This window comes from Somniosus microcephalus, chromosome 14 (genome assembly GCF_052327205.1).
Source record: "Somniosus microcephalus isolate GS21.2 chromosome 14, FLI_Smic_1.0, whole genome shotgun sequence".
Classification (NCBI taxonomy): Eukaryota; Metazoa; Chordata; class Chondrichthyes; order Squaliformes; family Somniosidae; genus Somniosus; species Somniosus microcephalus.
The window spans coordinates 86401032-86424645 of NC_141000.1; the positions used below are offsets into that span (position 1 = coordinate 86401032).

At 44.2% G+C, this 23614-nt stretch overlaps 1 protein-coding gene across 2 annotated transcripts in view; it reads right to left on the reverse strand.

Moving 5' to 3' along the window:
- Positions 1-830: 830 nt before the first annotated feature.
- pla1a (phospholipase A1 member A) overlaps positions 831-23614 on the reverse strand; it is a 52431-nt gene continuing 29647 nt past the window's right edge. For both annotated transcript variants that reach the window (XM_086006863.1, XM_086006864.1), the window contains 5 exons: positions 19461-19628; positions 17230-17319; positions 8203-8317; positions 6376-6543; positions 831-4056 (listed from right to left, as the gene is read on the reverse strand). In XM_086006863.1, coding sequence (XP_085862989.1) covers positions 3978-4056; positions 6376-6543; positions 8203-8317; positions 17230-17319; positions 19461-19628 — 620 coding nt within the window. In that variant the 3' untranslated portion in view covers positions 831-3977. The remainder of the gene's footprint in view (positions 4057-6375; positions 6544-8202; positions 8318-17229; positions 17320-19460; positions 19629-23614) is intronic.

Here is a 23614-nt window from a genome sequence, read left to right on the forward strand (position 1 = left end):
CCCCTGGTGATGGAGGAGTCTGGGACATTGGCTGAAAGCTATCATTCTGTAAGTATCTGTGGGACAAGTCCCCAGATGTTAGTGAGGAGGACTTTGCAGGGTCGAGTGGGCTGGGTGTGCCGTTGTCGGGTCTGAAGCCGGTGCCTAGGTCGATGCCGGGTGGTCCGTCTGGTTTTATTTTTCTTACTGTTTTCTGTAGCGGATTGTTACAACTGAGTGACTTGCTTGGCCATTTCAGAGGGCAGTTAAGAGTCAACCACATTGCTGTGGGTCTGGACCTCCAAGGGCCAGGAATGTCTGCAGTCCCACCGCCTCTTATGCTGATGTCCATGTTTGGTGGTGGCTAGAACTTTCGCTCCCAACAAACCAATTTGGAACTCCACCTTAAGGCGTAACTTAGTTCTGGTCTAATTTGGAGTTTATGGTGGACTCCTGTAGTGTGCCAGAAAGGTTGTTGATTTTCGGGGCCAGTTTCTCTTATTCTGTGGTGATGTGATACCTTCCTTCATGATTGCAAACCAAAACCAGCTCACTAGTGCAACAGCAAACAACTATTACTCATGTGCCACCTACTGGTACTTGAAGGGATAACTGTGTATCATTTTGGTAAAAATATAATTCAGCGCTCTCAGCAGGGAAGCCTTGCTTGAAGGGAACATGGGTCAAAGGTTGGGCTACAACATTATAAAGCCGATTCTGTGTCTTACACTCCCTGCAAGAGCTATTCCATGTTGGGAATATGAGATTGTGGAATTAGCTCTTTATTTTACATTCAAATATTCCTTCCATTTTAAATATCAGAAAAAATAAAATTAGTGGAACCCAGTATGGAGCTTTTACACAATTGAAGAGTTATAATTTATTTAACTGAAAGTAAAGCCGCAATACTGCAGATTCCAAATATAGCAACAACATCGCAACTTGCCAGTGATATTAAACTAAGGGACACACAATCAGAGATTAGTTCGAACTAAAAGTAATGCATACTCAAATCTTATGGCATCTGAAAAGATAGTTAACATTCCCTTCATCAGAACTGAGATAGGACTGATCTAAGGTGTGAGGAGAAAACAGCAGGTCAGAAGTTAAATATGCTGAATACAAGAGTGAAAAAGAGGTTAATAGTTTCAGTAGATTTTTTAGAAGGTTAGAAAGAGGTGAAAAATACATATAGAAACATAGAAACATAGAAGATAGGAGCAGGAGTAGGCCATTCGGCCCTTCGAGCCTGCTCCGCCATTCAACGAGATCATGGCTGATCATCCAAACCCTAGCACCCGGTCCCTACACCGACAGCCATCCCACCCAAGCCCTATCCCCGTAACCCCGTAACCCCACGTATTTAATCAGCCCTAACACTAAGGGCCAATTTAAATTTTTTTTTTATCATGGCCAATCAACCTAACCCGCACATCTTTGGACTGTGGGAGGAAACCGGAGCACCCAGAGGAAACCCACACAAACACGGGGAGAATGTGCAAACTCCACACAGTCACCCGAGGCCGGATTTGAACCCGGGTCCCTGGCGCTGTGAGGCAACAGTGCTAACCACTATGCCACCGTGCTGGTATGATTTATTGCCATTGCGATCGGGCTGTGAAAAGATGTTAGAAAGAAGGAGGGAAAGTGAAATGTGAATGGGGAGACAAACAAGAAAATGGTAGAAACCTAGGCCCCAATTTTAATCTCTGTAATGCCTCTTAAACATGTGTTGTAGTGTATGTGCCTTTAAGAGCCCCATGTGTACTGTAATGCCGGTAATGGCCACTCGGGCTATATAAGCCTGTATATTGTGTTGTATCAGTTAGTTCCCCTCCAGACTTTGTTTAGTAAACACCTATGAAACCAACTCCTGTCTTCAGTGTCTCTATCAACACACAGACACAACATGTGTAACTGGGATGTTAGGGAGTGGAACTGTGGGCAAAGGTCAGTTACACTGAATCTTCACCCACAAGGTGAAGAATGCAGATTTCTGTAGGTGAAAACGAATGGTGCAAGAAGGTGGGGGGGGAGAGAGCTCGGGCGCAACAACTACTTCCCCAGCATGCCTCATTGCCTGCAATACCCTCAACATGTGCTCGCTCACTAAAGTCAGCAATCCTGGAATTGTCTGACTTCCGTCATTTTCTAACATTTGCTACAATGCCATTTTCCCAAACACTCTTTTCCTGCCCAACAGGCAGCTCAACTACAACGTTAAGGTGTTACGCGTGAAATTTTAAGGCTCTGCGTTGGAGATCTTTACCCCCCCCACCCACCCCGTGCCGATCTCTAGACCCACCCTGTGCAAAGTGTGCTGTGAGTGCAGCACCAATATGCTAATGAGGAGACCTTGCTAAATATCCTGAGGATCCCTCACTGTGCTTGCTGGTGCAAGGTTTGCTGCGTAAAATTCCCCTGTGCGGTAGAACCATTTCAGCCCTGGAAGGAGCACTTCATGGCAAACAGAGCTGCTGTGAAGTGCACCTTGCTTTATAATGGCCAATCATGGGAAGTATCCAAGTGCTGTAAGAATGTATGAGTGGGGAAAAAGCTATACATGCCACACATACTTAATACATAGCATTGATGTAAGTTCTGGTGGGCTTTGCTACATTTTGGGACATCATCAAACATTGTACAGTGCTGAAGCCAGGTCTTCTGAATAGTGCGGTTGATATTAATATGCATGGCAACCTCCAGCCAGGCAACCTAAGCCCCTCTTCTTGCCATCTGATGACTGTCTGCAGGAAAGCGGAATTCCCTACTCTGGTGCACTTGCTGCTGTAATATTTCTACTGTTGCTTCAGAGAATTGGGGCACGTGCACCACAAAACTCACGCCACGATGGAGCACACACAAGAATTTCTGTGAAGGTATGAAGCTGCTAAAGTCTGTGTTCAGTCCTGAAGGCCATAGAGGGTTTTGGAGGAAATTGAGATACCCGAGGCCTTTTTGCTGTTCTTACCTCCCATCTTTCTTTTGTTCAGACCTATAAAGGGACCACTTGCTTTTTTCAGTTCTGATGAAGGGTTCCACTCAAAATCTTAATTTGTTCTCTTTTCAGATGTTGATGGACCAGCTGTGCATTTCCAACATTTTCTGTTTTTATTTCAAATTTTCAGCATTTACAGATTTTTCTTTTTATTTCAGAAGTTAGTAACAATTATTCAAATCTACAGCCATAACATGACACTTTATATTATGCTAACAAATGCTAATCAATGCAAACATCAAACTCTGGTGGAAATAGACATGGTAAAGTTAAAGATAAAATAAAGCTAAGGACCAAATTTGAGTTTATTCTGAGCAAACAAGTCAACTCACGATCTTGACTGACAATTATACTCAAGATTCATCTAAAATGCCAACTTTTGCCATTCTTGGCCAGGCTGACCGGGGAAGGGATGGATCTGGTAAAAAGATGCCCAGTTTATATTTTTCAAACATTGAAGCCAATCAACTCCTCCAAAGATGTCACTTTGTGGCCCCACAGAAGTCAATCAGGAAGTGATATCCTTGGAAAGATAAATTGGTTGGAGTGCCCAATCCTCATGATTGTGTGGAGGATGGATGGGTGGTTTGATTTTAAAACCTGCACAATGGTGGTAGCTACAGTACAACTGTATACATGTATGTCCTCTTGTCAGACCTATTCTAATAGTATGACCACTACATGCCCACCTGAATCTGCTAGCTGAAACTTGCCTGAAGTATGGTCTATATTATTACATCATGTTATAACAAATTCTAACAAACTTTGACATTCAATACAACTGAAGATAATTCAGGATTCTCCCTTGTTCATAATCTACCCGACAAACTTTCACAGTAAAATATGTTGGATTATGTTTTTATCCCTAGGAAGGAACATTGGAAGTATTTAAACCTACTGTCTTCTTCTTTTGGTAACTAAAGTCTTGTCTGGAAGCTTTCTTTAAAATCTTGTCTGGCAGCTTTATTCTTGAAGCAACAGATGTACAAACATTCTGCTCCTACAGACAGTTACCAAACTGCTGAAAAAATAAGCTTTTATCTATGACTATATTATAGATACAGCGGGGTGGCCTCTCACTAAAAAGGAAAGAAAATGATAGTTAGAGTGGGCAACAGTGCCATAGCTGTTCACGGTATTACCATAACATGACATAAAAGTTGCTTTTTTAATGCACAGTACATTGATTTCTTTAACTCCCATTAAAACTTTAACTCCCATTAAAACTTTTTCTTCCTGCGTGCCATTTGCTTCTGTGATGTAGGTTCTACGTAACTCTACCCACCAACTTCCCTCTCAACATGGTTGAGATTGGGAATGATTTACATAAATACAAGTGTGTAGTTCCCCACATTCATGGCACGCGGGATTGGTGCACCTATGAGATGTTTTCTTACTACTTATTGCTGGATATCTAATCAGATTACTATTGCCAGCAACAACAGCAACTTGCATTTATATAGCACCTGTAATGTGGTAAAATGTCCAAAGGCACTTCACAGGAACATTATCAAACAAAATTTGGCACCAAACCACATAAGGAGATATAGGCCCTGAATTTGCGGTCGGATGCTTCCCGCGGGGAAATGCCTCCGATCCGCAAATAAAATGCCCGCCCACTGGGAGGTATGGGGATTCGAGGTCCTGGGCCTCTCCGGGTACCCACGGGTAGAGGCCCACATATCCCGGGGCGCAGGCGGTTCGCAAGCATCCCGGGATCACATGGGCTGGACCAACCAATAAAAGAAGGGAATCCCCATATGTACGGAATCCTCATAAGCATGAATGGGAATACCCCAAAAAATACATCTACACATCAAATAAATAAAAAAAATTACATATTTAAAATTAAAAAATGGCATTTAATTAAATATTTAAAACAAATTTAATTAAAAAATGTTTTTACATGTTTTAAATGGGTTAAAAATAACTACCTTATTGCACAGGTTTTTTTAATGTGCACCTGAATTTGATTGATAAATTTTTTTTTTTTTTTTTTTTAATCTTACGCTGCTAAAAGCAGGCCTCATTCCTGGGCAAATAGCCCAACTCTCTGCCCATCGATACCCTTTTCCCCGGGGATGCATTGGATCTGTCAAGGAGATTCTTGACAGATTGCAAGTTCTGGGTTTTTGTGCATGCGCTTCATGTGTGAAAACCCGGAACTTGCGTGGCCTTTATGGGCGCGTGCGCACCTCGTACCTACCTGTAGGGGCCGCAAATTACGGCCCATTAGGATAGATGACCAAAAGCTTGGTTAATGAGGGAAGCTGAAAGGAGGAGAGAGAGGTAAAGAGGTTTAAGAAGGGAATTCCAGAGCTTGGGGTCTAGGCAACTGAAGGCACGGCCACCAGTGGTGGAGCGATTAAAATTGGGGATGTGCAAGAGGCCAGAATCGGAGGACCTCAGAGATCTTGGAGGGTTGTAGGGCTGGAGGAGGTTACAGAGATGGGGAGGGGCGAGGCCAATGGAGGGATTTGAAAACAAGGATGAGAATTATAAAATCGAGTCGTTGCTGGATCGGGAGCCAATGTAGGTCAGCGAGCACAGGGGTGATGGATGAATGGGACTTGGTGAGAGCTAAGATACGGGCAGCAGAGTTTTGGATGAGCTCAAGTTTATGTAGGGTGGAAGATGGGAGGCCGGCCAGGAGTGCGTTGGAATAGTCAAGTCTAGAGGTAACAAAGGCATGGATGAGGGTTTCAGTAGCAGTTGAGCTGAGGCAGGGGCAGGCGGAGGTGGAAGTAGGTGGTTTTGCTGAAGGAATGGATATGTGGTCGGAAGCTCATCTCGGGGTCAAATACGACTGATCTCATTCACCACCTACAGAAGTATTGTAAAGGGCCAATTTTTCAAATGGATGCTTTTGGCAGGGAGCCCCATCTGTTAGAAAATCATGGGGACTGCACCTGCAAGCTCTCAATATATGGTTCCATAAAATTCTCCCTTTGCAACAACTGTGTTAGCCCACACAGAACAGCATTATGAGCTCCCTGATAGTTCTGTGGGTAAATTCACTGTGTGGTGTAATACTCTGCTATAAAGACCAATACGATTAGATTATTGGTCTGTGCTGAGTTTGCTGAACTTTATGTCCTTAGGCTAGGGAGAGGAAAAATCCCATTCTTGATTACTATCCAAAGACTGCTGCGGGAAGATATGCAGTTATGGATGTGAGAGGAAGAGAGGATTGGGCTTTCAAAATAATACCCATCTCAGTCAAACGGACTGAATTTTCACACATCAAGTATGGCCGCTTGGTTGAGAGCTGCTGGTGCATGTGGAATCATGCCCGAGGATAAGTCAACTCATTTAGGAAATGAGGTGAGAAAAAGAAACTTGAGGGAAACAGTCACATTATGATGCTGCCTTACGTAGCAACAGGGGAAACTATTTACCTGTCATTCAAAGGGAGCTCCCTAATGCGTAACTTCTCAATATGAATCACATAACTTTTCCTATGCCAACTGGACAACAGTTTAATAGTGATGGCATCCATGTTCCCAAAGCTGGCATCATGTGATATTACTTTTTTCATTGTTTTTTCACTTGATTGCTTATTAGGTCTATAAGGAAAACATAAATTGAGAGGTTTAATAATGTAAAAAAAGAATGTTTCAACTCTAATTATTTTTCCAGTCTTCCTTCATAGTTATCCATGTTGGGCGTGAGAAGATAAACAGAAATGCACAACATTTCCTCAGGTGTTTTCCTGATTGGCCGTTGTAACTTTGGCAGAAGCTTGGCTGAAACCCTGGATATGCCATTGCTAGGAATTTCCTCGGAGCAGCTTCTGCTCCGTCACTGTAACCTGGATAGAAGTGTGGTGGAAACCCTGTTTCCATGCATAAATGGGGTTTACACTGCACTTCCAATGAAGTTATTCCATGTTAAAATAGCTTTGGGGTCCTATGTCCCCTGATATAGGACCCTGATTTACCCGAGTCAGGCGGGTGCCTTAACTGCCCAAGTAAACAGTTAAAATGGCCACAGGGCGGTAACTGAGCGGTAAGTGTATGGCTTAGATTCTTTCTCCCGTTCTGCCAGTTTCCATTGGGCGGAGAGAGTTAAAATACCCCCTACAATCTTGGTTCTCGAAGATGAGCCTCACCTTGGTTTGTCACTTCATCTGAACCATTTCATTGTATTACAACCTTGTCATACACTTTTGGCCACATTATTGTGTATGTTACACTTCCAACATGACGACTACTAAAGGACTACAATAACTATCATATTGGCCCGTATTTTCCGATCAGAGGCTTCCTGCGTGCGGAGGCCTCCGATCTGGAAAAAATCTACAGACTTACCTGAGGGCTCCCAAGGTCCGGACACTTCCGTTCCTGGGCCTCTCCAACTCGAAATGCGCAGGGCCCATGTGTCCCAGAGGTGTATGCGGTTCGCAAGCATCCCTGGGACCACGTGGGCCATGGGGAGCCAATAGGAGAAGGGAACCTCCGTTCATACACTTGACAGATAGACCTGTCAAATATATGACCGGAGATCGCCCCAAAAACACTGTAAAGCAACGTTAATTTTTTTTTTTTTAAATCACATTTTTAAAATGAGTTGGAATTACAATAACTTAAAATTAAATTTTTGTTTAAAATAGTTTTGAAAAAAATTAAAGTTTTTTACAGGGCTAAAAATAAACGTAAAAAAAAAAAGTATTTTTAAATGATAAATGAGTGGGAAAAAAAGTTCAAACTTTTTTTCAACTCTTATGCTGGTAAAAGCAGGCCTTACGCCTGCTTTTACCAGGCGTAAGATTTCTAAGAGTTTTCTGTGGGCGGAGGTTCTCCAGAAAGCGGAACTATCTCTAGGGCAGGCGTCCGATCTGTCGAGCATTCTTGACAGATCGGAAATGCCGTTTTTCAGCGCATGCCCTTGGCATACCTGAAACTGGCATTTCCGATGTCCGTACGGGTGTGTACACAGCACATACACACCCGTAGGGATCGGAATATACGGCCCATTATAACAGAAATGTTGAAAATTAGATTAGTATTCATTGCAAGCTTACATATTGGTAGTGCTTTTGTCCTAAACGATTGCTTTTGAACTGATGTACTATGTGGAACTGCTTGGCTAACATCCAACAGTCTCAAGTAGATTGAAAATCCTTTACAAGGAGAGTTGACAGATCAAACCAAGGTTCTGTAGCTTTCCTGCAAGCATGCAAGTAAACGTGTGCATTTAAAGAAAAAGTCGAATTAAACACTTACATTGTTAGTTGCAGATCTGACATGGTGGTGTGGTTGTTGTTCAGGAATGTTATTTTAACACGCTGATCACGAGTTCCTAGCTGTTTAAAAAATATTTCTACCAGAAAATGTTTTGCTGGTTGGAGAAAATGCAAAAAATTAATGAATCAGGGATGAATTTTCTTTTGATTTACTGCCAGTTGCGTACACATACCGAGGTGCACTGAAAAGGCCATTTTGATTTCTACAGTTGAAGGTTGTTTCTACTTTGCCTTCATATCAATTTTACTTGTTTGGTGCTCTGTCAGGACCTTTACTGTGCTGTTTAGTCAGTGGTGCAGTATGTTCACTTTTGCACTGAGGACATGGATTTCCCAATGGGAATCCCTCTATTCCTACGTTAGGAAGAGTAGGCAGGATGAGGAAATGGAAGAGGCTCAATGGGAGGCACTTAGAGTGAGACATCACAGAAGGGGTCCACTCCCTGCACACAGATACCAACTCACTTGGGGTTTCAGACCAAGACGGTCTTACTTAGATTTCTCTGTACAAGGTACTTCACTGCTTCAGAAAGTAAAGCTTCCCCAAAGAGGCTATTGGGGAGATTTGTCAACTGCTATCTGTGGACCTACAACCCACTTCCACCAGGAGAACAGCATTGTCTGTAACAGTCAGCTTCACCACTGCCTTGATTTTCTTTGTAACTAGATCGTACCAGACAGCATCTGGCGACCTTAAGTCAAGCAGTAGTACACCATTGCATCAAGAAAGTAACTGATGCTCTATAAAAGGGCTGCGAAATCCATTCTTTCCCAATGGAATCAGGGAAACAACGGAAGACTGTTCTACAGACTGGCAGGGTCCTCACATGTGCAAGGGATAAGTGACAGAATGCATGTGTGCAGAAAGCCCCATATGAACAGGAAAGGCAGAGGGGAAGCGCTTACCTCCCCACAGCATGAGGAGGGTGCACAGGAAGGGGAGGATGTGGAAAAGGATAGCCAACAGTCATTGAATGGAGGATACAACTTAAAGCCCAGTACTTTCATTGAATTAAAGTACCTTCACATCCACTTGTTCCCTCCTCCTACACCCTCACAACATCACTCCCTGTCAAAGACCTGCCAATCTCCTTCATAAAACAGATGTTTATATTTTCCCTGCCATCATCCAAATCTCAAAAGTTGCAAGCAAACACAGAAACTAACTCAGGACTCTATGTGGTCAAGCTGTGTTTACAGAATAACACTCACTCAAAGTTGCCAGAAAATCCATTCATCCTATCTACAGATATTTCTTAAAATCGTGTATACCCTTTGTGTCAGCTAATGACTTGCTCTTGCTCCTAGTCCACTACTTCTATGAGATGCGCCCTGAGTGAGACATGTTTTAGTGGTGGGTGGCTGGGAAGGTTCCCCTGGAGCCTTAGAGGCTTGAGGTGGACACTTGTTTCAGGGAAGCAGCTGTTCAGGAGGGATCAGCTTCTGGTAGCCTTTTTCTTGCAGTATCAAGGGGTGCTGGGCACTGAAACTTCTTCATGTATACTCATTGGACGGGGCCTTAAGGATACAGGCTCATTGTCACTATCCACAGAGACAGCCGCAACATCTGTGACCACTCCTTGCAGTGCACTGGTGCAGGGTTCAGGTTCAGAGCAGCTACTGGTCACAGAGCAAATAGTCTCAAGCAGGTGTTGGAAGTCCTGTGAAAGTGCCCTGTTCAAAACATCTATTGAAGCAGTGGTAGCTGTGTGGTAGAGGAAACTGCAGCCAGTTAAAGGGGGACATCACTTTGTTAGCAGCACAGGGTACAACTGCGAGAGTGGATGAAGGAGCAGCAGCCTCAGAAGGGAAGGGGGTCAACAGCAGAAAGTGCTCCCAGATTCACAGATGCACCCATGCTGGCGTTGCTGGCTGAAGTTAGGGCAAGAAGGGATCATCTATTGGACACTGAGGGCAGGAAGCCCTTTCAGAGGGCGGTTCAGGCTTTATGGAGGGAGGTTACAGAAGGAGTCATTGCAACTTCCACCGCCACTAGGCGGGAGGGACCATGTATACTTTGGTGTCCTACTTAAGAGAATGTTGTGGTGCCTGAACCAAGCTTAGCAGACCAACTGAGATCTCTGAACTTTCTCTGCACTTGAATCAATATCCTTTGGGAGTTATCATGCACACTGACATGGGTTGCCACCTCCTCCCATATACTTTGGATGACTTTTCTATGTGGCCTTGGGTGCCAAAGATACCTATCTCCTCCTGAGACGCACTAACTTTGACAGGACCAAATGCTGGGCGCCTTGGAGCTCTTGGTACTGTTTCTTCAGCCTGTTCCAATGTAAATCACGCCTCCGCAAAGCATACATCCCAATAAGACCCAGCTGCAGGCTTTTAAAGTCTGCAGCATGCTGGATTCCCTATCCACAAATGAGCTTCCAATATAGTCATTGCATCCACTGGGAGCTCACCCATCTGTTAAACAAAGAATTGAAAATTGCGCTCAGAAAATACTTTTTCCAATCTAATCATCTAACTAAGAAAGGAGTATTGCAAGCATCTTTCTGCAGGAAACCCGATTAATATACCTCTCAACATCAAAATGTCTCATTGAATTTTTTGAAGAGGTAACAGAGAGAGTACAAGGGTAATGTAGTAGATGTAATTTATCTAGATTTTCAAAAGCCTTCGATAAGGTACCACATAATAGACTAATGAATAAGGTCAGAGCATGCGCAGTCAGGGGACAAGTAGCAGAATGGATAGCTAGCTGGCTTCAAGACAGAAAGTAGAGTAGGGGTAAAGGGTAGCTATTCACAGTGGCAGAAGGTGGGAAGTGGTGTTCCACAAGGATCAGTGCTGGGACGACTGTTCACAATTTATAATGGGCCAGAAATTCCAGGCCAGAAGCGTGAGTGCGGTCGGCTTACTCACGCTTCTGGCCGTTGGAAATGCCGGCGTTCAGCATGAACAGCGCATGCGGGGAACGCCGGCATTTCCAGACCTCGAGCGCGTGCGACTGCACAGGCAGCGCTTGCGCAGTGAACTTCGTGGATTTCATTCATGAAATCCGTGAGGTTAAGTCCTTAGAAGTTACACTGAAAAAAAGCAAGTGTAAAGTGGTTCATTGGCTGTGGAGGAAGATATATTTTATCGTGGAGCTTTTGAAATGCAATATTTTTGTTTGGGAAAGGGAGGGAAGTTATTTTAAGAAATTTTAAGTAAGTTTAAAAGTTTAATTTTTTTTTAAAAGGGTTTTCAGAACGGTAGGTAGAAGGAGCAATTGTGGCTGTGTGAATGGAATGTGAGAATGAGTTATGTATGTATGTCCACATATATTCCTTTACGTATATGTATGTATGTTTTATATTCCTTTACTAATGTGTATGAATGTATGTTTTTAATTATGATTTTCCAATAAGTTACTTTCTCTGAAAGTCATAATTAAATAATACATTCATACACATAAGTAAAGGAATATATACATAACACGCAAAGGAATATATACAGACATACATACTTTGAAAAGCTCCACGATAAGAAATATCTTCATCCGCAGCCTCTGCAGCAACTGTACCCATGCTTTTTTCATGTGTAAGTTGTAATGACTGGACCTCACTGAAAGCATTAATGAAAGCGGCGAATTATACTGCTCACGCGCTGCCTGTGCAGTCGCACGCGTTCTGCCTCTGAACCCCTTCGTTCAGAGTACAGGAAATGCCGGTTTTCCCCACATGCACTGTGCATGCTGAAAACCAGTATTTCATCCAGCCAGATGCGTAAGTACCCCGACCGTACTAGCGCATTTGGAAGGGAATTATTGGGCCAACATTTTACATGTCAATAAAATAAAAAATTTAACAATTGCACGACTTGCCCCCTCGCATCTGCGACTGAGGGTCCAAGGAGGTGCATTGCGCAAGAGGTCATCATCGGACGTATCCTCACACTGTTCCCTTTGGGGAACTGTATGAAGTGGTGGAAGGATTTATGGCCGTGATTAACGCTCATTCCGTGACCGTAACCATCTTTGAACCAGCCATTAGGGTGGTTAGTCCTATGGCGGGAGGGCTTTACGGGCTCCCACAACCCATCTGAGGGGGGGGGCCACTAACACCCACGGACGCAAGTATCCCGCTGGATGTCCACCCAGAATTTAAAGTTGGAGCTCCGACTCCACTTGCCGGGACTGTCTGGGGTGGGGTTCAAAACCCTACTCCTTCTGGCCCAGCGGCGGGGATGCTTATTGCTACGCAAAAGGCCCACTCCGCACAAAAGGTGACACCCATACGTTTCCTGCGCCTTTTCCCTCCCCGTGACTGGAGCCCTATGCTGCCATTTCACGTTGCTAAACGGATTGGGCCTTTGTCATAGCGGTAGGATCCCCGCCGCTGGGCCAGATCAGGGTAGGGTTTCGAACCCCGCTCCAGACAGTCCCGGCAAGTGGAGTCGGAGCTCCGGCTCTAAATTCTGGGTTGACATCCAGTGGGATATTTGCGTCCGTGGGTGTGGGTGGCCCCCCTCCTTGTATAGCTTGTGGGAGCCCGTAAAACCCTCCCGCCATAGGACTAACCGCCCTAATGGCTGGTTCAAAAATGGTTACGGTCACGGAATGAGCGTTAATCACGGCCATAAATCCTTCCACCACTTCATACAGTTCCCCAAAGGGAACAGTGTGAAGACACGTATGACGACGACATTGCTAAATAAATAAATGGAATTAAAAAAATTATTTTAGGGCTTTTAAAAGTCTTTAAATTGCTTTAATTCTCTTTAAAACTACTTCAGATTACTCAAAATAATGTAAACATTTTAAAAAGTTTATAAAAGTTACCAAAATCTTCAAAAAACTTCCAAAAACCTATTTAAACTGCTGCTTTGCATGTAAAAAAGCAAAGCAGCTTGACAAAAACATTGGGGGCGTGTCCAGTGAAACTGAGACCTCAAGGGGCGTGTCTCACTTACACTGCACGCTCCTGGCTCCGCGCTGACTGCACTCCTTGGCGGCGTGACGTCATACGCTGCCCGGGATTCTTCTTTCAGTTTCTGCAAGTGCAGGCGTCCCTGGAGCTGATCGGCAGGAGCGCGGGGTAAGTGCAAATACGGGGCTTGCACGCGCTGCAAGCCCCGTTCTGGAATTTCTGGCCCATTAACAATTTAGACTTTGGAATCAAAAACACAATTTCTAACTTTGCGGATGACACCAAATTTGGGGGGCTAGTCAATACTGAGGAGGACTGCAACAAATTACAGGAAGACATTAATAAACTTGCAGAATGGACATAGAATTGGCAAATGACAGATAAATGTGAGGTATTACATTTTGGTAGGAAGAATAGGGAGGGAGGTCACATCACTTGGAGGGTGCAAGTCCGGGAGAGTTAGAGGAGCAAAGGATCTCGGAGTACAAATACACAAATCATTAAAAGTAGCAACACAGGTTAACAAGGCCATAAAAAAAGCAAACCAAGCCCTAGGGTTTATTTCTAGAGGGATAGAATTGAAAAGTAGTGAAGTTATGCTAAACTTGTATCGAATCTTGGTTAGACTACGCTTGGGAGTACTGTGTACAATTCTGGTCGCCATATTACAAAAAGGATATAGAGGCACTGGAGAGCGTGCAGAGAAGATTTACGAGGATGATACCAGAAATGCGTGGGTATACCTATTAGGAAAGGGTGAACAGCTGGGTCTCTTTTTCTCTTGAAAAGAGAAGGCTGAGGGGTGACCAAATAGAGGTCTTTAAAATTATGAAAGGTTTTGATAGAGTAGATACAGAGAGAATGTTTCCACTTGTGGGGAAGAGCATGACTAGAGGCTGTCAATATAAGACAGCCACCAAGAAATCAAATAGGGAATTCAGAAGAAACTTCTTTACCTAGAGAGTGGTGAGAATGTGGAACTCGCTACCATAGGGAGTGGTTGAAGCAAATAGTATAGATGCATTAAAGGGGAGGTTAGATAAGCATATGAGGGAGAAGGGAATAGAGGGTTATGCTGATAGAGTTAGATGAGGAAAGACAGGAGGAGGCTCAACTGGAGCATAAACGCTGACATGGACTGGTTGGGCCGAATGGCCTGTTTCTGTGCTGCATATCCTATGTAATCCTATATACACAGATCAGAAAACACTATCACTTCTGTTTGGATGCCATAAATAGACGGCCACTAAAAATGCCATCAAAACCACAGATTGAAAGTAATCTTGAAGACAATAAAACATATTATAAATCTATAATTTAATTTAATGGATTGCAAATAAAAACATAATTCTATTATACACATCTATTTGTGACCCGCTAACCCAGCTGCAGAACCACTACATTAGGTAGTAAAATAGTCTCTGCGTTTACAGGAAATAAAGCCTGTAGTGAGATCATTCCAAAGCCGCCACTTCTAGCTTTCTAGCATCCTGCAAAAAAACCTATTAAAACAAACTGAAGTAACATAAACATAGGAACCAGGGAAAATAACATTTGTTTCTTGTCTGAGGTTCTCGATGTGGGGAATTTCTGATCTCAGCTATTCCATTGGAATTAAACAAAGGTTAGTCTCTATCCCACAGGGAAGGGTGGGAATAAAGGAAAGGTGAGTCACCTTTGATACTCTCACGTACCCGTTAGAGATACTGATAAAGATATGGGGATGTCTTCTGCTCAGTTTCTTGATAAAAAAAATGGTGCATAGAACATATATGTGTGGTTGTGTATATATTTGTGTATTTATAAGACCTAAAAAAGTAAGCAAATATAAATCCATATATTATTAAATTTGGTATATGTGGTCACCTGTCAACATTCCTCCTGCCTCCATGCACTTTAAGCTCGATTATAGTTTATCTTCACTCCCTGTGTGCAATGCCACAGATCAATCAGTAACAAAGAAAATATAAGATTAGATAATTTAAAGCAATGGTTTTCAGTAATAATATTTGTATGTAAGGAACATGAGCCTTCCGAGGGCTCCATTTTATACAGATACTGACACAGTGGTACAATGTGCTGCCCCGGCAGTGGGTATTTCCAAGGTGCCATTGAAAGAGGCTCAAGATGGGTCACTCCCCCATCTTTTTGGTTAGGGATGGTGTGTGACGACTCAAGAAGGAAGAACGGAAATACCTTTAAAATGGTGGTTGAGGGAAAGATGTAGACACACTCTTCAGAGGCCTTTTTCCCCCACAGGCCTTATAACGAACAATATTATAGAATGTGGCAAAGAGGTTGAGGGCTGTGTAACTTTGAGAGCTACTGGCAAAGCATGTCCCCTTGGTCCAGCAGGCAGGAGGCTGGAGAGGTCTACAACGACATCTTCATCGTCGCTGGGTCAAAATCCTGGAACTCCCTACCTAACAGCATTGTGGTGGGAGTACCTTCACCACACGGACTGCAGCGGTTCAAGAAGGCGGCTCACCACCACCTTCTCAAGGGCAATTAGGGATGGGCAATAAATGCTGGCCTTGCCAGCGATGCCCACATCCCATAAAACGAATAAAAAAAAAAACACAACAGCCTGCCTGGAGAAGCTAAGCTTCCTGATCCACTGCTCCTTGGATAGATTCAAGAAAGTGAGCCTCCTAAAAACACCCCTCACCTGCTGTCTTCTAATAGGCCCAGCTGCCGCTGCTGCTCCTTTCCTCCCAACAGTTCCACCATCCCAGTGAAACTGGCAATAATAGTACCCAACGATAAACAGATAGAGCTTACTGAGGGTAAGTACGGCAAAAGAATATGAGAAAGAAGCGATCTGGAAGCTGGAAACTCTCCTGGCAATCCAAACAGCACAATGACACGCCAATCCTGTGAACCAATTGCGTGCAGGTGAGTGCCCCTTTAAATACTGCTTCAGTGGTTCTGAAAGACCAATCCTGTTTCACTGGTGCATTGGGCGCTGGTTGGGACTTCTGTGATATCACATTAAAATGACGTTGGGGGGTCCTAATTTTATCATAGGACCCCGATTTGTATGTATTCATGAGGCTCATGCCTATCTCTGGTGGGCATCTTGGCTGACTAAAAAAAAAACTGCGTGGTTAAAATGGCGGCCGGCAGGAACGTCGCAGGAATGGTTTGGTAAGTACTGTGCAGCGATTTTAACCACCCACCTGCCTTGGTCCTGTCAGGCGGGCAGGGTTAAAATCGCTCCTACAGACATAGGAAATCAATCAGATCTGTAAACAGAAAGCTGCGTGGGCAAGCTTTGGCCAGGCTCAGAAATAGCATGCAGGAGTGTGCTCATTATTTTGCATTACGATATACGAGACCAGTTGTACCAATTGTAATAAGTGAATCCAATCATAACTGTTGCTCTGTTTGTTCATATGCTGCTAAATGATTCATATCTGGCTTCTTCTTACCAAGTATTTTCTTGGTCCACCTTTGAAGCAATAGAAAAAGCACATGTACAAAAAGCACAAATTACAAGAAGATACGACTGTTACACCTCTGGGTGTACTATTGTACAGTTAGATATTAGGAAGTACGGGCACATCCCTAAATGTACAACGTTCAGACCATTTACACAAGTGACTAGCTCCACTATGCCTGTAAAATCCTGGGAAAACCCTAAATGTGTAAGATTTATGCATGCACCACCTATTAAAAGATAAATATTACTGTGAATAATGCATAGAGCCTTTAGTGTATCTCATTTTTAGTCAGGAAGCACAATAGCCTTCAAAAAAACGATGAAGATTTTGATTTCTTCTGATGTGTCTAAAATTGAGCCGTTTGAGATTCTACTCTGAGGGTATAATAAATTTAGGACAACTCACCAGCCATGGTGCATTACAAATCAATAAGTCCTAACGGTATGTCTGAGTTATATATGGATTAATAAATTGCTGGGACTATGTTACAATGCTGTAACACAATCAAAAGTTCAAATGACACCATAAATCATAAGAGGAAAGCTTATTGAGCTCATACTGGCTCCAAGGCAATCCAGCACCATTACGACCTCTGTAATGCACCATCATCCATCCATTATTAAAATGGATTCATGTTTAGAAAGACAGAACATGCATGCATTAGTGTGGAGGAACAGTACACTCACTTACCACAGAAAGGTGAGTTACTGGAGGTCATCAGGAACACTTTGACTTCTTTTGGTCGCACATCTGTGCTCAAGCCCCCACGCTCCAAAAGTCCTATATTGTTGCGAAAACATTTTAATATATCTTACACAAGTTTCCTATAGGTGTTACATAAGATTTACTGATGTCAGAAATAAGTCAAGGGGGTAAATTTTGACTTTGTGCTATAGCATAAAATGGGTGATAGTGAATCGGCAGCCCGTTTTATATCTCTCCCCATTTTTATTTTCATTAACTTCAATGGAAATTTTAAAACATCGGTAGACATGTAAATCGGTCTGCTGATTCGCTAGCGCCCATCTTAAACTATCGCACAAAGTCAAAATCTACCCCAAGGTCTCAGCCCTATCTATTCCAGTAAGGACTTTATTTAAATATCTCCCATGATATCAATTTTAAAACCCAAGAAAATTAATACTCCTGCCATAATGTTACTGAAGGCTGCCGAGTGGTAATTACGGAGTTAAAAAATATATCTGCTCCTGGTTACCATGTTTCAAAATGCCTGGGATCATGCACCACTAAGGGCAAGAATCCAGCTCTTGACAAGGGAATGTTGTGGGAAAAAAAAATCAGAGTTTGAGTTGATCTAGGTTTCCAGTTTATAGTCGTAACATCAGATGCAGATGGTGATTCTCACTACCCAGCTGAATTTGCATAAAATAGCGATAGGAAAATGTAATATAATTTTACAAAAATCTTTTGTAATGTACAGCTTAAAAACTATCAAAATTCAACAAATAATAGTTTAAGTGGAAGGAAGAGCTATTGCAGAGATCTTTTATAGTTAACTCTGTGTGTGTCTGTGAATGTTATAATTAGCTTGCAATTATTGTGCATTGCGGGGTAGTAATTGTGTGAGTTGGCATCAATTGAGTGGGCGTTAACTCTTAAACTGGCTCCTGGTAGGAAATGGTGTATATTTTCCTGACCATTTGCTGCTCCTTTATGAATGCTTAATGTACTCGTGCAGGTGCATTGTCCTATATTTATTATACCCTCAGGGTGGAATCTCAAACCTCTGCTTTTTTAACACAGAAGTTAATTTGTTTTTTTATAAGTAAATTCACACTTCTGCTGAAAAAGCACAAAGGGGGATTTAGTTTGAATATGTTATGTATTTGTATGGGAACTGCGGATAGTCAGTATGTTTAAAGCATGCCCCAATATTTCTAACGCATGTTACTGCAAGAGCCAGTCTTAAAGACAGCAGGAGACTATAGCCAAGCAGTTCAAGACAATAGGAGGTGGATTATCAGTACTATCAGTGACCATCAGCCACCTCAACAGGGATGCAGTCTCAGACCTGTGTCAGCTGCAGCCATAAAGCAACATCTGGATGGCGAAGCAAAAGTGACCACTCCACTCCACTAATCTGCTACATCATTCGGCACTTCCAGACACCAACAGGAGACATCACTCAGTTCAGTCAGCATGTAGGTCACTGCTGTGCTACTGAAGGAACAGATGCTCCCATTATGCAGTTGCATATATCAAATTCAATAGTGGCTTGCAGCACCACTTGGAGGAGAGAAACTGATTTTACCTGTTGTATAACATCGTCAGAGCACAAGGCACCAATGAATCATTCACATCACTATCTGTGCTCCTGTAGAGAGGACCCCCTCCTTTTATCAACAGAAAGGGTTACTGCTCTCTGAACATTCAGATGATATGTTTACCATTGATGATGGTTCCAGATCCCTGCAAGAAAAAGTACTTAACATTTTTTGCAAACGCCTGCCCCTTCTCAGATCCTAAATCTAAACTGGGCTAGAGGCAGGGCTTAAGGCATTGTTGTCCTGAGTGTTGCTGCAATTTGGCATCTGCCAAGTGTAGTGACAGCAAAATGTGGAAGGAGATGCCCTTGCATTCATAATGCCTCATTTGTATAGGGCTCCATGCTGGTCCTGCCAGAAACAGGGGTGCGCCTCATTGGCCAATGCACATTGGGGGTTCTATGAGGTCAATAGGACTCCATGCAATATTCAGGTCCCAATGAGTGGCGCATAAGCCATGCATGCTCCACCTACTGGTACTTGGATAGAGCAGCCTAACCAACGGTTCTTAAATGGAACCCCTTCAGGCAGCTCAAAAACAGGCTAGTTAAACATTTTAAATCATTTTTGTGGGTCAGGAGGAGCATTATTATTAGTAAACAATACTAATAAAACAGATCAGCATTTCTTCTGTACCTATGCGTGGACAACGCTGCAGGGAGTGGGTATTGCAGTCCACGCATTGTCCGTTGGTAAAGTACTCATAAGTCTGACAAGGGAAAGCGATCAATGGACAATGATTCTTGATGGAACTGATATACAGATAAACTGCTCTCATGTGATCACAGATTGCAACCCTGTACACTGAAAAAAAGAAAAAAAGACATTTGTAAGCAGTGGCAGTATTCTATTGTATCTTTATCATTATATTGAAGCTTAAACTACTTGATAAATTCATCTCATTCTTTTACTTACAATTACTGTACATTGTAAATTCCTTCTAGGAAATGTACCAAATTTGCCAAAACATTAACATAAACAGGAGGCCATTTGATCTGGTAAAACTTTATTCGAACAATTAAACTGAATAAAATGATTTTTAGTATTATTTATTCTACTTTTTTTTAATTCATTCATGGGATGTGGGTGTCGCTGGCAAGGCCAGCATTTAGTCTAAGATAGTGACCTACATCAAACTCAGAGAAAAGATTCTCTGAGCCAGGACAGCAGTAGAGATGCTTCAATTGGCCTCACTCTTGAGAGGAGAACAAATACACAGGGTTGCCACTCCTTATCACCATCTAGCTGGAAAGTGCATGTGTATGAACATTGGGTGAGAAGAGAATCAAACACAGCTATATTGGCCTCCACAAATTAAATAGTCTGCTGAAAATCTCCATCCAGGGTCACACCTGAAGAATGAGTACTTAGGTGAGGTTCTGGACAGTTGCCAGTACCATGGGAACTGCACCCCAACAGGAGAGGAGGGGAGATAATTGGAAACAATTCTGATAATATTTTTCTTTATTCCACTGACCATTATTAAGTCATCAAAATATTATAAAACCAACAGTACATATTGACTAGTTTCAATAGGCCATTAAGACCTCCATCTACAAGATGATTTGAAAAAATGTTGACATTGTATCCTTCCAGTATTAATAGATATCTATACGTTCTACAAATACTTTACAGCAGAAGCACAATCCAGTCTGCTAAAGGATTTCTATATTTTACACCATTGTTCCAACCAGCCCATTAGTATGGGTCGTTACACAACAACAACAACTTGTACTTATATAGCACCTTTAACATAGTAAAACGTCCAAGGCGCTGCACAGGAGTGTTATAAGGCAACAAATTTGACACTGAGCCACATAAGGAGAAATTAGGACAGGTGATAAAAAGCTTGGTCAAAGAGGTAGGTTTTAAGCAGCGTCTTAAAGGAGGAAAGAGGTAGAGAGGCGGAGAGGTTTAGGCAGGGAATTCCAGCGCTTAGGGCCTAGGCAACAGAAGGCACGGCCACCACTGGTTGAGCGATTATAATCAGGGATGCTCAAGAGGGCAGATTTGGAGGAGCGCAGATATCTCGGGGGGTGGGGGGGGGGGAATGTTGTGGGGCTGAAGGAGATTACAGAGATCGGGAGGGGCAAGGCTATGGAGGGATTTGAAAACAAAGCTGAGAATTTTGAAATCGAGGCGTTGCATAACCGGGAGCCAATGTAGGTTAGCGAGCACAGGGGTGATGGGTGAAGGGACTTGGTGCGAGTTAGGACACAGGCTGCCGAGTTTTGAATGACCTCAAGTTTATGTAGGGTAGAATGTAAGGCCAGCCAGGAGTGTGTTGGAATAGTCAAGTCTAAAGGTAACAAAGGCATGGATGAGGGTTTCAGCAGCAGATGAGCTAAGGCAAGGGCGGAGACAAGCGATGTTACGGAGGTGGAAATAGGCGGTCTTAGTTATGCCACGGATATGTGGTCAGAAGCTCATTTCAGGGTCAAATATGACACCAAGGCCTAGAAATTCAGTTGTTTGCGCCAGCCGCTAGCGCCTTAGGAGGAGAAGTGGGGTGCTAAGCGGCTAGCGCCCGGGCGCAGCGCAATCTGCACCTCTCGCGAACTTCAGTTAAGATTTAGCAGCGGCGCAAAACCTTTGCGCGCGCTCAGCTGCGCGCGCAGATCCTGACGTCATTTCATGGTGCAACGCCCTTTGTGCGCCCCAAACCGGACATTCAGTGGCGCCGGCCTATTGTGCGCCTGGCGCCCCTAGCGACTGGTAGAGGGGAACGGTTCCCAGTCGCTGCGGGGCGCGGGGGGCACTAATTAAAGGGCACTCCTCCTGCAGTATAAATGGCAGACATTTTGCACCACTCCTTTTTTGTGAGAGATGGATCTTTGGAGAGAGACAAAGCTAGAGAGCTTTCTGGTTTGGCTCAACACTCGCACAGGTACTTGTGGCTTCAGGCCACAGCTTTGCACTTGTCTTTAACTTCAGAGTCATAGCATTGATTGGAAACATATAATGGGGGCTGCAATGGGTGGAAACGTTGGGCTTCTCCATTGCATTCAAAGGGCTCAGAGACGCCATGAGAGAGTGCCAGTCATGGCCAGACGGAGAAGGGGCAACAGGCGTCGGCAAAGGAGGCCTTACCCACCCAGGCTATACCGCCAGCAGTTCTCATATCTGAACATGTCTGAGGAGCAGTGTGTTCGGAGGCTGCGATTCATAAGGGCGGTGGTCACTGAGATCTGCCACCTGCTTTGCGGAGATCTGCAGCCACAGCTGAGGAGCAGGATGTCTCTGTCGGTGGCAGTGAAGGTGACGGTGGCTCTCAACTTCTATGCCACCGGCTCCTTCCAATCCGCTACTGGGGACATTTCCAACATCTCCCAGTTTGCGGTACATTGCTGCATCCGCCAGGTGACCAATGCCCTTTTCAGAAGGAGACGTCAGTTCATCTCCTTCCCCATGACCGTTGACAAGCAGCAACAGCGTGCAATGGGCTTTGCAGCATTAGCGGGCTTCCCCATGGTGCAGGGCGCCATTGACTGCACGCATGTGGCTTTGCGGGCACCTCTAGAGAATGCCGAGGATTACCGCAACGGGAAGGGCTACCATTCGCTCAACATGCAATTGGTGTGTGACCACAGGCAGCTCATCCTAGCTGTCAATGCCTGCTTTCCAGGCAGCAGCCACGATGCCTTCATCCTGCGCCAGACTTCTGTGGCAGACATGTTCGAGGCCCAGCCTCACCCACGAGGATGGCTTCTCGGGGACAAAGGCTATCCTTTGTGCACCTGGCTGATGACCCCGCTCCGTGCACCCAGCACCCCTGCTGAAGAGGGATACAATGACAGCCATCAAGCAACCAGGAACATCATTGAGCAAACAATTGGCGTGCTGAAGCAATGGTTCCACTGTCTGGATCGTTCCGGAGGAGCCCTACAGTACTCGCCTGAGCGAGTCTCCCATTTCGTTGTCGTGTGCTGCATGCTGCACAACCTGGCTATCCGCAGGACTCAGCCACTGCCAGCAGACATTGGAGGACCACCAGAGGAGGAGGAGGAGGAGGAGGACCAGCACAGGAGGGAGGCAGAAAGTGCAAGGGCCACCCGTCGGCGGCTTATTGCAAGTCGGTTCTAGGCCCCCTCTCAGGGAATGGCTTGTGCCAATGGCAGAAGATGAATGTAGCCGCTCCACAAGCCCTCAGCCGAGCAGGGCAACCAGGACTTCCAAAAGAAAGCATGGACAGTGCGATTTAAGAATTTTTTTTACTATGATACCTCTGTGCCCTTCCCACATGACAAACTAATGGAGAGAAACCCCCCCCAAAAACACAAATACACCAGTCTCGGCCTTTAAATATGAAACAAATACACCAGTCTCGGCCTTTACAAGTAAAACAAATACACCAGTCTCGGCCTTTAAATATGAAACAAATACACCAGTCTCGGCCTTTAAATATGAAACAAATACACCAGTCTCGGTTTTTATAAGTAAAACAAAACATTTGGCCACACCTTCTACTTTTTCCCCTGCGAGGGTGATCCGTTTCGCTTCCGTGACTGGCCCCTACCCGCCCTGCAGCTCCTCAATGGGACCCCAGTGGCTGCAGCAAGGCTGGGGGAAGGCTGCTGAGGGTCAAATGGTGAGACGGCAGATGCCCTTGGGGGTCGGCCTGGACCAGCTCTGGGCCTGGAGGGGCCGGCTGCTGACTGCTCCAACTCTGCTTGGGCGGCAGCAGTCTGTCCAACAGCTGGTGGCAGCTGCAATGGAGGACTGACAGTGTTGGCTGCAGGAATGCGGCCAACCTGACAGATCACAGGCACTCCCTGGTCGGCTGATACATT